At 52.9% G+C, this 15,961-nt stretch overlaps 1 protein-coding gene and 1 pseudogene across 3 annotated transcripts in view; one reads left to right on the top strand and one right to left on the bottom strand.

The window, feature by feature from the left end:
- Nucleotides 1–1,821: 1,821 nt before the first annotated feature.
- Nucleotides 1,822–15,961, bottom strand: part of RAB11FIP5 (RAB11 family interacting protein 5) — a 51,386-nt gene continuing 37,246 nt past the window's right edge. For 2 of the 3 annotated variants that reach the window (XM_074540728.1, XM_074540726.1), the window contains exons 5-6: nucleotides 15,443–15,620; nucleotides 1,822–14,697 (exon numbers count right to left, since the gene is read on the bottom strand). In XM_074540728.1, coding sequence (XP_074396829.1) covers nucleotides 14,485–14,697; nucleotides 15,443–15,620 — 391 coding nt within the window. In that variant the 3' untranslated portion in view covers nucleotides 1,822–14,484. The remainder of the gene's footprint in view (nucleotides 14,698–15,442; nucleotides 15,621–15,961) is intronic. The other variant, XM_074540727.1, reaches the window with a different exon arrangement.
- On the top strand, nucleotides 6,963–8,075 carry LOC106629756 (splicing factor YJU2 pseudogene; annotated as a pseudogene).

The following is a 15,961-nucleotide window of genomic DNA, read 5'->3' on the forward strand; positions in this document are numbered from 1 at the left end:
GGAGCTGTGATCCTATGGGAAGCCCCTGAAGGAGACTGAACCCCAGGAGAAGCTCCAGAAGGAGGTTTGGCCCCATAAGAAGCCCCTGAAGGAGCTGTGACCCCAAGGGAAGCCCTTGAAGGAGATTTGGCCCCATGAGAAGTCCCTGAAGGAGCTGTGACCCCTGAAGGAGCTGTGACTCCAAGGGAAGCCCACATTGGAGCAGGGGCAGAGTGTCAGAAGAAGGAGGAGGAGAAGGAGGAGGAGGAAGGAGCAAGGAGCACAGTGACCATGTGTGAGGGATTGAGCACAGCCCCATTCCCTGTCCCCCTGCAGTGCTGGGAAGGAGGAGGGAGAGAAGCAGGAGGAGAGCCTGGGAAGGAAGGAGGGGTGGAGAAAAAGGATTTAAAATTTGGGGTTATTTCTTGTTGCCCTGCTCTGGTTGGATTTGCAATAGATGAAATTAATAAATTAAACTGATTTCCTCCATCTCTTGTGCCCGTTCCAGTGGGTTCTGAGGGATCTCTCCCTGCCCTCATCCCCAGATGGGATTTTTGTTGTGTTTTCTCTCCCTGCCCAGCTGAGAGGGGAGTGAGAGCAGCTTTGGGGGCACCTGGTGCCCATCCAGGGTCCCCCCACACTATGAGGGAATTTTGGGGTGCCCAGGGGGGACACTGGGATAGAGGCACAGGAACATTGCTTGGAAAGGCAGATCTGGAGAAAGCTTTGGGCAGCAGAGCTGGAGCCTGGAGCAGTAGCCAGGCTCCCTCCTCCTGCAGGGCTGGGGGTGCTCTGTGCTCCAGACAGGGCTCAGTGGGAATTTGGGATTAAATCCTTGGTTTGCCCAACTCCAGAGCCCAGCTCCTCCAGGACTTTCACAGGGTCCCAGCTTAGCCCCAGCATTTCCCTGGTGAGCCCCCCAGGGACCCCCCAGGCATGCCCAGCTCCCCAGGGGCTGCATCCCTGCAGCTGCAGGGAAAATGAACCAGGTTGGAGCTGGGGGAGCTCCTCTGGGGGAGCAGCAGAGTCATTGCTGGGGGCTGAGGGCAGCTCATGTTCTTCAGGGGAAAGGCTTCAACAGAAAGAAGGAGCTGGGAAGAAAAAGGGCTCAGTGGGGAAAAGTGGGGGAACAGAGCTGGGGAGGAGTCTGGGACATCAGAGCTCCCAGGAGCACCAATGGAACCAGGTGCCTTCCCTTTTCCCCCTTTTCCCTTCCCTTTCCCTTCCCTTTCCTTTCCCTTCCCTTTCCCTTTCCCTTTCCTTTCCTTTCCTTTCCTTTCCTTTCCTTTCCTTTCCTTTCCTTTCCTTTCCTTTCCTTTCCTTTCCTTTCCTTTCCTTTCCTTTCCTTTCCTTTCCTTTCCTTTCCTTTCCTTTCCTTTCCTTTCCTTTCCCTCTTCCCTCTTCCCTCTTCCCTCTTCCCTCTTCCTTTTTCCCTTCCTGTGAAATTTCCTTTCTTTGAAATTTCCTTGAAATTTCCTTTCCCTGGGTGCTCAGGGCACAACACAAAAAACCCAAAAGAATCCCAACCCCCCCATCCAACCCCAGCCTCACTCCCTGGGTGCTCAGGGCACACCCACAACAACCCCAAAGGATCCCAAATTCCTCATGCCCCACACCTGGGCCAGGAGCAGGATTTGGAGTGGAACTCCATGTTCCTGCAGCATTCCCACTGCACAGCACTCAGGGACTGTCAGGACAGGTGGAAAAGCTGCTGGAGGAGTTGGACACCCTCCTCCTCCTCCTCCTCCTCCTCCTCCTCCTCGTGCAGCAGACAAACAGAAATGTCACTCGGTGTCCAGGCGCCGTCAGCACAGACGCTGTTGTCAATGAATCAGAAGTGTCTAGGAACAGCTTGAACAACTTTTATTTTTTTTTAAAGTGCTTAAAACGTAAATAACAAGCTCTTTATAAACATTAGTTGCAACTCTTAAAACATGAGACACACAGAACCCACTTCCTGCAGACGTGAAGAGAGGGAAACCAACAACTCCAAACCCAACACTTCTCCCACCTGGGGATGCTTTTCCAGGTTTTTTACCCCAAACTGGGGCTCCCTCCAAGAAAAGGCTGAGTCTACATCACACTGGAGAATCCACATCCCTCAGGTCTGTTCCAGTTTGAGGACAAGCCTTGGTGGCTCTCCTGGCCCACACGTGGCCAGGAGGACCAGGCAAGGGGAAAGGAAATTGGCCAAAGCTCTGGAGAAGCAAACCCCAGCTGAGGGCTGGCAGCAAGGCAGAGCACAGCACCCTGCTGCAGCCTCATGGAACAGCTCAAACGTGGAAAAACAAACTCCAGGAGAAAGGCAAAACCACAGGGAGTGTCATGGCTGGGTTTGAAACAGAACAGGGAGAGGCTGCTGCTGGCCCTAGGGGTGTCCTGGGCTCAGCACAGAGGGACAAAGCTCAGGGACACAGAGCAGGAACGCTGCTCCTGCCCCTGGGACCCCAAATAAATCACTAAATAGGAAATTCAGTCACTGAACACAGAGATAAATCCCAGATGGGCAACTTGAGAACATTTCCCCAGGTCTCTTCCTCATCCCCTCCCTCCCTGGGGAAGCATTTATGCCCTCAGAACCATTCCCTTGGGAAGGTGGAGGTTCAACACCAGCACCACAGACCCCACTGCAGGGCTGCTGTGCTGCTCTTGTGCACAGAGCAAAACCTGTGTGCTGAGGGGAGAACCCCAATTCTTCAGCCCAGAGGGCGGGGAAACACAGAACAGAGACAGGAACATCTGTAGGAGCTTTCCCAAGCACAGGGAGGGACCTGCTGAACACTGGGGGACAGACACAGAACATCCATCACTGCTCCACGCTCCTGCAGCACCCAGGGAGCCCTGCACACCTGGGCTCCTGCAGCTGGCAGGGGCAGGGATTGCTGCAAATGGGACATGGGAGAGCAGGGATTGCTGCAAACGGGACATGGGAGAGCAGGGATTGCTGCAAATGGGACATGGGGAGCAGGGATTGCTGCAAATGGGACATGGGAGAGCAGGGAATGCTGGAAATGGGAGATGGGGGAGCAGGGATTGCTGCAAATGGGACATGGGAGAGCAGGGAATGCTGGAAATGGGAGATGGGGGAGCAGGGATTGCTGCAAACGGGACATGGGAGAGCAGGGACTGCTGGAAAGGCTGGAGATGGGGGAACAGAATAGGTATTGCTTGAAAGGCAGGAAGTGTGGAAGCACCTATTGCTGGAAAGGCAGGAGGTGAGGGAACAGAACAGGAATTGCTGCAAGGGCAGGAGATATGGAAACACCCATTGCTGCAAGGGAAGGAGATGAGGGAACAGAACAGGCATTGCTTGAAAGGCAAGAGGTGTGGAAGCACTCATCGATGGAAAGGCAGGAGATGAGGGATTTCTAGAAACAGGAGATGAGGGAACGGAACAGGTATTGCTAGAAAGGCAAGAAATGTGGAAGCACCTATTGCTGGAAAGGCAGGAGAGGAGGAAACAGGTATTCTTGAAAAGGCAGGAGATAGAAAGAGCACATATTGCTTGGAAATGGGAGCTATGGAAGCACCTATTGCTGGAAAGGCAGGAGATGAGGGAACAGGTATTGCTGGAAAGGCATGAGGTGAGGGAACAGAACAGGTATTGCTGCAAGGGCAGGAGATATGGGAACACCCATTGCTGCAAGGGAAGGAGATGAGGGAACAGAACAGGTATTGCTAGAAAGGCAAGAGGTGTGGAAGCAAATATTGCTGGAAAGGCAGGAGAGGAGGGAACAGGAATTGCTGGAAAGGCGGGAGATATGGAAACACCTATTGCTGGAAAGGCTGGAGGTGAGGGAACAGGTATTGCTAGAAAGGCAGAAGATGGAAAGAGCAGATATTGCTTGGAAATGGGAGCTATGGAAGCACCCATTGCTGGAAAGGCACGAGATGAGGGATTGCTGGAAACAGGAGATGAGGGAATAGAACAGGAACTGCTGGAAAGGCAGAAGATGAGGGAACAGGTATTGTTGGAAAGGCAGGAGAAATGGGAGCACTCATTGCTGGAAAGGCAGGAGGTGAGAGAACAGAAAGATATTGCTAGAAAGGCAGGAAATGTGGAAGCACCTATTGCTGGAAAGGCAGGAGGGGTGGAAACAGGTATTGCTGGAAAGGCAGGAGATGAGGGAATAGAACAAGAATTGCTGGAAAGGCAGAAGGTACAGAAATACCCATTACTGCAAGGGCAGGAGATGAGGGAACAGAACAGGTATTGCTAGAAAGGCAAGAGGTGTGTAAGCACCCGTTGATGGAAAGGCAAGAGATGAAGGAATAGAACAGGTATTGCGGGAAAGGCAGGAGATGGAAGGAGCAGATATTGCTAGAAAGGCAAGAAATGTGGAAGAACCTATTGCTGGAAAGGCAGGAGAGGAGGGAACAGGTATGGCTGGAAAGGAGATATGGAAACACCCATTACTGCAAGGGCAGGAGGTGAAGGAACAGAGCAGGTATTGCTGGAAGACAAGAAATGTGGAAGCACCCATTGCTGGAAAGGCAGGAGACAGCAAAGCACCTGCTGCTGGAAAGGCAAGAAAGGAGGAAACAGGTATAGTGGGGAACAGGAGATGGGGGAACAGAACAGGTATTGCTGGGAACAGTAGAGGTATTGCTGCAAACAGGAGATGAGGGAACAGAACAGGTATTGCTGCAAACAGGAGTTGTGGAAGCACCTATAGCTGGCAGGGCTGCACACCTGGTACAGCCTGCTGAGCTCTGGGAGTCACTTTTTATATTCAAGTGCAAAACGTTCAGGCTTTTGGAGCAAAACAAGGCAGAGCTGACTAAGGCAGAGGGGGCTGAGGGAGGCGGTGAGACACGACTGAGGGGAGGGAGAGGTGGGAGGGAGGGCCGTGGGATCCACATAAACATTGGCACTTGTGTGGGGAGCAACAGGAGCTGTCCCTGCAGGGGCACACGGCCAAGAGCAGGGTGTTTGTGAGGCTGGGAGCAGAGAGGAGCTCTGGCTCCCGTGGGAGATATTGGCCCTGCAGCTCCCCCGTGAATGCCCGCTGAGGAATTCCCCTCCCTCTCCCCAGCACTGCTGCACTCTCAGCATTCCCAGTGCCCACAGATCCTCCCTGACTGCTCACAAGGGCACAGCTGGGCACCCACAGAGGGCTCAGGCTGCCAGGGCACAGATCTGACCCTACAGGCACAGAGGTTCCTGGCACCTTCTGAAATGTGAGAAACACTTCCCTTGGACACCCCCACTCCAGCCCAGACACACAGAGGGAGGAGGAGCAGGAACACAGCAGGAGCAGCTGGAGCAGTGCAAACCTCAGGTATTCCCAGGAGGGGAGAGGCAGGAAGGAGTGGGAGGTTCATGGCTGCTGCTCTCCCAGGGAAAACATCCTCCTCCTCCTCTTCCTCAAGCAGGGGTCCAAGAGTCGGACAGGGCAGAGCTCCTTTCCTCCTGATCCAGTTCTGCCTGTCTCCAACTTGGAACACTCAGCCTGCCCTTGCCTGCTGTGTCAGCTGATGATCTCTGCCCCAGCTCTCCTGAGCTGCTGTGCAGAACTCCTGGAGGAGCCAGGGCAGCTGCACAGGGGGTGGGGAGGCTCTGCTGTCCCTGGGTGACAACTAACTCCCTTTGCTTGGGTGAGAAGGAAAACAGAGGAGGAACCAGCCCCAGGCAGGTTGTGTGGGATGGAGAATTGGGTTGCAAAGCATTTTTGGGGTAGGAAACTGCTACTGGGGCAAAAGGCACCATTTTTCAAAGGCATAGTCTACACTGAAGCAAGTGAAGAGCAGGGAGGTTTTAAAAGAACACAGTGACTTTGGGAGGTAGAGAAGAGGGAGAAGATGCCTTTCATGTTGAAATCCCACTCTGGCTGCCTCTCTGCCTGCATGGGCACTTTCTACAGCCAAAATCCTGGCAGGATGAGGGAGGGAGCAACATCCTTCCTATCCCCTTCCTCAGTAGCTCCAGTCCAGCCAGGTAAATCAGGTGGGCAATCCTTTGAAACTTCCAGAGTTCACCCTGGCAATATCTACCACAGAGATTTCCCCAGCTAGGCAGAAAGAGAAGACTTCCCCATGGGGCCTCACAACACTGATCCTCCCAGCCTGCTTTCCCCATTTGTCCCAAATTCTCGTGGTTTCTCCTTTCCCTGTTTCATCACTGGCTATGGTACCCCTGGTGCCTGCCCTGTTTTCCCTGCAGGGCAGGACAAAGGGCACAGTGCCACCCCTGTGCCCTCAGCACTGCCTGCTGACCCATACCTGATTATGCAGAGCACATGGTCTCCTCTTTTGTCCCTGATTTCCCTTCAGCCTGCTGGAACAAACCTTGCTGGAATTTATCCTACAAAAGGCGCTTCTTGCCTCAGTGATCTGAGCTAGCCATGGTTAGTGAGGTGAGTGGACTTGACTGCTTTGCCTGAATTCCCACCCAGGCAGCTTTTCCACAGGAGATGTGTTTTAGGTTGAAAGATTTAGTTGTGTGTTCTGTTCCCATCTGTCAGAGGTGGGGCAGTTATCTTCTGTTAATTGAGCAGTTTCTCTTCCACAACCAATCCTCCCTCTGGGAAATATCCTCTGCTAATGGTCCATCAATTATTCATTATCTTCTCCCAATGGGCCATTGAGTCACACTGATAAAATTCCATCATCCCATTGGGTGATGGGGAGGAGCCAAGCATTCCTACCTGAATATAATCTGAGGATTTGAACACCACAGCAGCCTTTACCCACTGCATTCCCAGAAGGAGACTAGGCTCATCTACAGCATCCCTGGAGCTCCAGAGGAAAACTCCACCCTTGTCCAGAATCCCTGCTCCAGCAGAACCACCCCTGTTTACATTTTCCATTTCAGAGGAGGATCCTGCCTTCCTTATCAGACACCTGGCTTTTCACACCAAGGCAAGACCCTTCTTGGGAACCAGGCAGCAGTTTCCACCATCTGAACCCCAGGCTGCTCCAGAGTGGTGCCCAGTTTGGGGTGAGCAGTGCAGGGGCAGCTCTGGGGACCAGAAGCCGCGGCCATGTCGGAACGGAAAGTGCTGAACAAATATTACCCCCCAGACTTCGATCCTGCCAAGATCCCCAAGCTGAGGCTCCCAAAGAACCGGCAGTACGTGGTGAGGCTCATGGCCCCCTTCAACATGAGGTGCAGGACGTGTGGGGAGTACATCTACAAGGGCAAGAAGTTCAACGCCCGCAAGGAGACGGTGCAGAACGAGTCCTACCTGGGGCTGCCCATCTTCCGCTTCTACATCAAGTGCCCGCGCTGCCTGGCTGAGATCACCTTCAAGACAGACCCCCAGAACACGGATTACGCCATGGAGCACGGCGCCACCAGGAACTTCCAGGCACAGAAGCTCCTGGAGGAGGAGGAAAAGAGGATGCAGAAGGAGAGGGAAGAGGAGGAGCTCAACAATCCCATGAAGGTCCTGGAGAACCGAACCAAGGACTCCAAGCTGGAGATGGAGGTCCTGGAGAACCTGCAGGAGCTGAAGGAGCTCAACCAGTGCCAGGCCAACGTGGATTTTGAAGCCATGCTGAAGCAGCACAAGGAGGTGGAGGAGGCGCAGAAGCGCAAGGAGCAGGAGGAGGATGAGCAGGAGATGAAGGCCATGTTGGAACAGTCCCAGAGCCGCCGGCTCCTGGTGGATTCTGACTCTGATGATGAACCAACAAAACACTGTCCAAATCCCACAGCCCCAAAAAAACCCAGGGACATCCTGCAGGAGGACACCCAGAGCAAGAGACTGAGGATGGAGAGCTGGGAGTGCAGCTTTGGCAAGCTCAGCACCAGGGCCCAGCTGGCTGGGCTGGTGGCCCGCAGGAAGGAGAAGCCAGATCCCGCCCTGGATAAGGGGATGGAAACCCGAGGCACCACGGCCACCACCAGCTCACTTCCAGCAGCAGCCACGTCCTCGCTAGGTTTGCTGGGAGGCTACTGGGACAGCGAGGACAGCGACTGAGGGGCCAGCAGAGTGGGGACAGAGAAGGGACAGGGCTGTCCCCGCTCCCTGCTGCTCCTGGAGCCCCACACGGTGCAGATCCCACCTTTGCACAGACTGGGGGCTCCTCCAGTCCTTCACTGTGGGGACAGGGCTGTCCTGCCATCACCAGCCCCCTAGATGTTCCCAGGAGCTCAGGGACAAACCCCTCCCTGCTGTTCCGTGCTTGCTGGACTTCAGCAGCCACAACACTAGGACAAATGGGATCTGGCAAAAAAAAAAAAAAAAAAAAAACACAGAAAAAAAAAAAAAAACACAAAAAAACCCACAAAAAAAAACAAACAAAAAAAACCACCAAAAAAACCAACCAAACAAAAAAAACGAAACAAAAAAAAGGACTTGACTGCCCTGCTTGAATTCCTATCCAAGCAGCTTTTCCACAGGAGATGCTTCTTGGGAATTAGGTAGGAGCTTGCAGCTTCCAGCCTCTAAACCCCACGCTGCTACAAATTGGTGCCCTGACTGTGGGGCTTCTCATGAGCCAGTTGAAAGCCTCTCCACTGGCCAGCCACTGGATTTTGAGTTGCAGCCAAGTGCTCCAGGTTCCCCAAGGGAAAACACCCAATTTTCTGGGGAATTTCTCAGCGGTCAACTGACAGCCCTCAAGACCTCAAGGGCTGGTCAACTCAGCAAAACTCCTGCGAGATCTTTCTTTTGAGCAGTTTCATCCCTCTTTTCCCACAATCTCAGAGCATCCAGGCACAGAGAAACCATCTATGATGACACTCACTATGAGAAAGGGGCTGACTCTCCCAAGCCTACTAACATGTCCAGGCAGGGACACAGAGAGTGCTGATGAGAGCCCTTTCTGTTGAATTTGAGGATGAAGTGATCTGCTGAATCCAGCTGGTAAACCTGGACCTCCTGATGGGCCAGGGGATGTTTTAATCATAGGAGACAATGTTAATGAGTTACATGTGCTTCCAGAAGTCCAGACTGTGGCAATGCATGAGATCACTGTAATATGTACAGACCCACTCTGGGGTTTGACTAAGGGCACACCTATACCCAAGCTTTTCTTGTACCCACCTGGGCTGATGTTTTGCCAGAAAATCCTATGGTTTTTTGGGCAGAGATGCTAGGCCAAGACAGACCTCTTAATAGAGTGTGGCTTGTCTAACAAAGGTACCAAAGTTTCTCTTCCATGTGTGACTGACACCGGGTCAGATGTCATCATCATTGCTCACTCCAGGTGGCCACAGGGCTGGGAACTGGTGCCAGCCTATGGATCATCTCTGGGATTGGAGCAGCTGCCACTTCTATGTGGAGTAAAAGGTCAATCCTTACTGAAGGTCCTGAGGGTCACATTGCCACAGGAAGACCTTTTGTGGTAAATGCACCTGTCATTCTGTGGGGCAGAGACAATGGCGATTCAGACCAGAAATCCCTTCACACCCACAGGATTTCCAGCTGGGCCACTGCAGAGCACCCCATCTCACCACACACGTGGAAATCAGATGGTCCCATCTGGGTGGAACAGTGGCCCCTGGTAGAAGTCAAACCAAAGGCACTCAAATCCGTAGTGCAGGAGCAGCTATCTAAGGGCCACACGGTACCACCCACTAGCCCTTGGAACATCCCTGTCTTTGTCATTCATAAACAGGCAAAGACAAGTGGAGGCTCCTACAAGACCACAGGAAGGTGAATGAGGTCATTGTTACAGGCTGGCTTGCCCTCACCTTCAATGCTCCTGAGATTGGAAACTGGCAGTCATCGATATTAAGGTTTTTTTAATATTCCACTCCATCCTAAAGATGCCCCAAGATTTGCATTTTCATCAATAAATAGACAAGCCCTCTAAAAAGGCATCAAGGGGAAATTCTTTCTAAAGGGATGAAAAACTCATGAGTCATCTGCCAAATGTTTGTTGCCCACATTCTCACGTCCATTTGGGAAAAATTCCCTGATGCCGTAATTCATCACTTTATGGATGATATTTTCATATGCACAGAGACTGACTATTATTTGGAGACTCATCTCAGACTATCCAAGCCATTGAAGGATTTGAAATTGCTACAGAGAAGATTCAGTACACCTGCTTGTGGACCTACCTTGGGCTCCAGATTGGTGAGCAGACAATTGTGCCCCAGCAGCTCACCAGGACGACAACCCAAGACCCCTGAGGCCTCCACTAGCTCTGTGGGAGCATAAACTGGGTTTGTTCACTGCTGGGGATCGCAACCGAGGACTTGTCAACCCTTTTGAACCTCCTGAGAGGCCCTGATGACCTCAGCTCCCCAGGAACCATCACACTAGAGGCCCATGAAGTGATCCAGAAGGTATCAGAAGCATTGTCCATGAGACAAGCCCACCATGCTGATCCTACCCTGCCTTTCCAATTTGTCATCCTGGGTATGTCACCCAAGTTCCATGGGCTCATTTTCCAGTGGGACCTCACTCAGGGAGATCAGGTCCTAATCACAGAGTGGGTGTTTCAATCACACAAACCAAATAAGACACCACAACAGCTCAGGAGCTCAGGGCCCAGCTTATCAGAAAGGCCAGAGCTCACCTCAGGACCCTAGTGGGGTGTGAATTCACAGGCATTAAACAGTCTAGAACCTTTGTTCCAAACCAGTGAGCACCTCCAGTTCACTCTGGACAGCTACCCAGACCAAATCTCCATCCACCTACCAAAACATAAACTGTTTAATGTTTGCTTTAATTTGGTCCCAAATTCATTAAAAAGTAGAACTCGTCTAAAGGCATAGACTGTATTTACTGATAGTTCAGGGGGATCCCACAAGTCAGTAATGACGTGGAAGAATCCTGACACTCAAGAGTGGGAGTCTGATGTTCAGATTGTTCGAGGATCCCCACAAACTGCAGAATTAGCAGCCGTTGTCAGAGCCTTTGAGAAATTCAAACAACCCTTAAATTTAGTTACTGATTCGGCCTATGTTGCTGGAATAGCTGAGAGAGCAGAACATTCCTCGTTAAAGGAAGTGCCAAATTCAGATTTGTAAGGCTTGCTCTCAAATTTAACGCACCTCCTCTCCCACTGAGAGCAACCATATCACATTATGCATGTGAGGTCACACACTGACCTCCCAGAACCAGTCACAGAAGGCAACTGGAGGGCAGATATTTAGCCATGGCAGTGCAGACATTTTCAATCAGGCTAAATTGAGCCATCAGTTTTTTCATCAAAATGTGCCAGCCCTTGTCAGAATGTTTAAAACCACAAGGGAACAGGCAAGAGCAATCGTGGGCTCCTGCCCCAATTGCCAGGAGTTTGCTTTGCCCTCTCTGAGGGCCAGGGTTAACCCCTGAGGCCTTGAAAGTTTACAGCTTTGGCAAATAGATGTCACACATAATGCACCTTTTGGGAGACAAAAATAAATTCATTCACAAATACAACACCTGACTAATGTGGTAAATATTGAATATGTAGGCTTCCCCATGGGGGCTAGAGGAAAATGGCATAACAAGAACTCTCAGCTGCTTTTGGCCCTTAATGCCTTCATTCCATAGATACATTCTCTGGGGTAGTATTTGCATCAGCCCATGCAGGAGAAAACACAAGAGATGTCATCCAACATTTTCTCCTAGCATTCTCCACCCTAGGCATTCTCCAAACAGATAATGGTCCTGCTTACACCTCCAAAAATTTCAAACAGCTCCCAGATCAATGGGGGGTGAAACGCACCAATGGCATTCCCCAATCACCAACAGGGCAATCTGTTGTAGAGAGGGCTCACTGTGCACTCAAGAGAGTCCTTGATCAGCAGCATGGGGGAGTTGAAACACTGCTGAATGTACAAAGATTATGTAAGGCTCTTTATGTCATCAATTTTCTTAATTCATTCATGGAGCCAAACCCCCCACTGTCAGGCACTTCTCCAACATGCACAGAGCTCAGCTCACAGAGAAACCCCCTGTGCTGATCAAAGACCCCAAATCCAAACAAATATTGGGCCCATTTCCATTAATTACTTAGGGCAGAGGTTATGCTTGTGTATCTACAGGATCTGGCCCAAGGTGGATTCCAGGCAGGAATGTTAAGCTGTACATCAACCTGCCATCAAGCAGCACCCAGAGACACTCCCCCTGAAGCTCAGAGACAGCAAAGAGATCAAGCTTGGGTGGTGTGGAGGAGAGAAGAAAAAAGAGTGTAAACACAGATATTTATCACAGAAGATGACTCTGCACTGCTCCAGAAGATCATAAGACTCTGTGTTGAGTTTCATTTGCTCATTGTTTTGCACTGTTACCCCTCTTTGGTTGGTTTTACTGCTACCCCTCCTTAGTTTGTTGCATTGTTACTACTTGTTTTCCCTCCCCTTTTCTACTCAGTAAAAACAGAGGGGATCAGATGGGAAGATATGACGGGCTGGTAAAGCTATGAAACATTATTTTTTCAAACTCACAGATCAACTCATCACCCCCTGCCATGTCTCCAGTGGCAGGGAATCCCCAACTGCTCCAGACAGGATTTTGGATGCTCCTCACCTTTCCATCAGCTGGTGCATGGATTGTCCCTCAGCCCAGCCAGAATATCTGGGTCACACTGGCCAAGACTTCACAGCAGGACAATCTCTGCCTGTCCATGGGCAGTGTGGACAACCCTCTGTCAATATGCCTGGTAGGGTTCCTTAGCAGCAAATGAATACCCACACACAGATAAAAAACCCAGTCTGGTAGATGCTTTGACCCTGCCTCGAGCACCAGAGGAACCCCAGGAATTGGAGCTCTTGGGGTCCTCCAAAGCTCATTACTGCATCCAACTTCAATATCAACCTCCCAACCAACACTTGACCCACCTTGAGCTTGTTAGGTCTACCCATAGGAAAGATGGAACCCATTTAACAAAAATGACACCCCTCCAAATTGGTGCAATTACACCAGTCCTACAGCTTCTTCATCCTCACTCCATCCCAAAGTGCTGCCCTGGGAAGTGTTCTTTATCTGTGGAGACTGAGTATGGGCCAGGATCCCCTCAGGCCTTCAAGGGGGTCCCTGCAGCCTTAGCCAGCTTACTTTACATAACTTTACTTCAAACATAACTTTACTTCAAAACTGGAAACAAAAAGGGGAATTGGCACGCCAAAAGAGATGATATACTGCATTTGATGAAAATTGCAACAGACAAGTTTACAACTGGAACAAAGAACACAGTCGTGGTCTCATGCTGCTTCAGCTTTGGGTGGTCACTCAGGGGTCAGCAGGGGACAGAGCTGCCCTGAGGCTTGGCACTGCCCTGGAGAGCTGATCCCAGCCTGTGGATGTGATCAGCAGAGCAGGCTGGGCACTGCCCTGGAGAGCCCATCCCAGCCTGTGGATGTGATCAGGGGAGCAGGCTGGGCACTGCCCTGAGAGCTGATCCCAGCCTGTGGATGTGATCAGGGCAGCAGGCTGGGCACTGCCCTGCAGAACTGAACCCAGCCTGTGGATGTGATCAGGGCAGCAGGCTGGGCACTGCCCTGGAGAGCTGATCCCAGCCTGTGGATGTGATCAGCAGAGCAGGGCACTGCCCTGCCAGGATTTGGGAATTCTGGGCTGTGCCAAGAGGTTTTGGGGTGTCTGACCCTGCAGGGGCCCTGCAGGGGGGTCAGACCCCCCAGACCTTGCTCTGGGGGTGTTTTCTGGCTGTGCTGGACAGATGAGGCAGAACAGGGCAGGGCAGCTGTGAGCAGCCATTCCTGGGAATACTGAGTGGAAATTCAATGTGGATTCTGCACTCCTTGGTCCCTCCAGGGCACAGCAGCCCCTGCTGGGTGGGGGCATGCAAAGGATCTCCTGCAGCACTCCTGGGGCACCTTTGCCATATTCCCAGTCCAACCATGAGGGACCCAGGCAGTGTCACTGGTGCTATGACAGAGCCACCAGTGACACCACCTAGGCCTGGCACTGTCCCTTTGTGGAGCATCTCCCACAAGTGTGGTGAGAGAGTGGCACAAACTGGAGTTGGCTCTTCATCCTTCACTGGGGGTAACTGGGGGAGGAGGGGAAGGGGTGTCCCACAGTCTCTGCTCAGGAATGTACTGGGGGAGTCTCACTGGGTGTCAGTTTCCCCAGTGTCACCCAGCAGCTCCACACCAGCCAGGGGACACCACCCTCAAGGGAGAGAGGAGGAGGAGGAGGAGTGTGGGCAGAGGAGCAGCAGCAGGGTGAAGTCACAAGGAGATGGTTTCCAGCTCTCAGATGTCCAGGGGTAATTTAAAGCTCTGGCAGGAGGAGTGCCCGGGAGGTGGCACTCGGTCACAGCAACAGGAACCTGCAGAGGCAACCTGCCTGGTGGGGAGGGCTCTGCTCCTCCCCATAGGGTGCTGGCAGCCCACCACCCTACAGCTCCCTGGAACTGAGCTGGGCTAAGCTTGGGCTGGGAAGGAGCAGATAACCCTTCCTGCTAACTCTGGGAACAGAAGCCACTGCAGGCCTCGGGCGAGAAGAGGGGGTGCGGGGGTGTTGGCAGCGTGGTGGTTACTGGGGCACAGCTCTGCTGGGTACCCTGGGCAGGCTCAGGGGGCACAGCTCTGCTGGGTGCCCTGCGCAGGCTCAGGGGGCACAGCTCTGCTGGCTGCTGCTGCCCTGGGCAGGCTCAGGGGGCCTGGCCTCCCCCCAGAGGGATCTGCAGCAGCGTGGGGGACTGCTCCATGATGCGCACCAGCAGCTGGTCAATGTAGTTCTCCAGCTCCTGGATGTGCTCCTCCTTCTTGCTCAGCTCGCCCTCCTTCTGCAGCAGCAGCTGGATCAGCTCATCGTGGGTCAGGTGGTAATACTTGGCTGACTGGTCCAGCTGGCCAGGGTCCTGCTGGGAAGCAAGAGGGACATTCAGGGACTGGCATTAAAATCTCTGCTCCTGGTAATGTTTGCAGGATGCAGTAACAGACAGAGCACTCCCACTATCCATGTCTGCCTTTCCAAAGTGGAGAGGCAGGAGCAGCACAGGGGACCCACAGAGACCTCGTGTGCTGCTCATAAAGCACCAGCTGAACACCCTGCAGCACCCACACGGCTTCTGAGACCCTCAATCAGGGGAACCCAGCAGCATTTTCCATGTGACACTGGGGAGGCAAACGGAGTGGGAGTGGACAAAGGGATGGAAGGGTCACCTTCACAACACCCTCTGCGTCCTCAGAGGTGCCACAGGTGCTTTGCTGGCCCCAGCACAGCAGTGTTTGGAGTACATCCAGGTCAGCAAAGCTCCAGGAAGGACCTTCCACCTTCTATGCCTTGTGGAGACCAGGTTGGACATTGGGGCTTGAAGCAGCCTGGGACAGTGGGACATGTCTCTGCCCATGGTAGGGGTGGCACTGGATGGGATTTAAGGCCCCTCCCAACCCATTCCATGTTTCTACAAGCAGAGATTCACTCACACACTGCACAACACCACCCCAAAAGCAAAGCAGGTGATGGGAGAACAAGGGGGTGAGGAGGTGCAGAGCCCAGGGAAGAAGGGAGGCAGAGCAGCCCAAGGGGCTGGACCCTCAACCCTCTCATGGCAGGCCCTGGAGCAGCACACCTGGAGCAGGGGTGGCACAGCCTACTACCTTTACCTTGGGGTCAGTTTTGTCCTGCTGGGAGGTCAGGGCCAGGGGCTGGACGCTGCTCGTGGTCACTGTCTTCAGCCTCTCCAGGCCATTGCTCAGTGCTGAGCCCAGGCTGGCCTTGTGCTGCTGCTTCCTCTCGCTGGAGCCCTCCTGCACTGCACTCAGGGGCTTCACGGGGTGGGGGCTGTGGGCAACAAGGGTGGGACAGTCAGCACCCCCAGGGTTCCTGTCCCTGGAACTGTACAGGGATGGCACCACCCAGGAGACTGAGGAACTGCTGAACCCTGGTGTCTCTGCCACCCAGAGCTCTCTTGCTCTGAGGAGAGCCAGCAGGGCAGGGCAGAGCCCCTGGAGCTGCTCCCACCCACACAGGAGATAAGGAGCCCCAGCACACGTGTTAGGCTGAGATCCTGGAGCCCACATCTGCACTGCCCATCCTCACTGGGAATGCTGTGGGTCACAACTCCCAGCTGCCAGGGGCTCAAACGCAGCTCCAGTGTGATCAGAGCCTGCTGCACCCACTGC

The sequence above is a fragment of the Zonotrichia albicollis genome, chromosome 5 (genome assembly GCF_047830755.1).
Source record: "Zonotrichia albicollis isolate bZonAlb1 chromosome 5, bZonAlb1.hap1, whole genome shotgun sequence".
In the NCBI taxonomy this organism is placed as follows: Eukaryota; Metazoa; Chordata; class Aves; order Passeriformes; family Passerellidae; genus Zonotrichia; species Zonotrichia albicollis.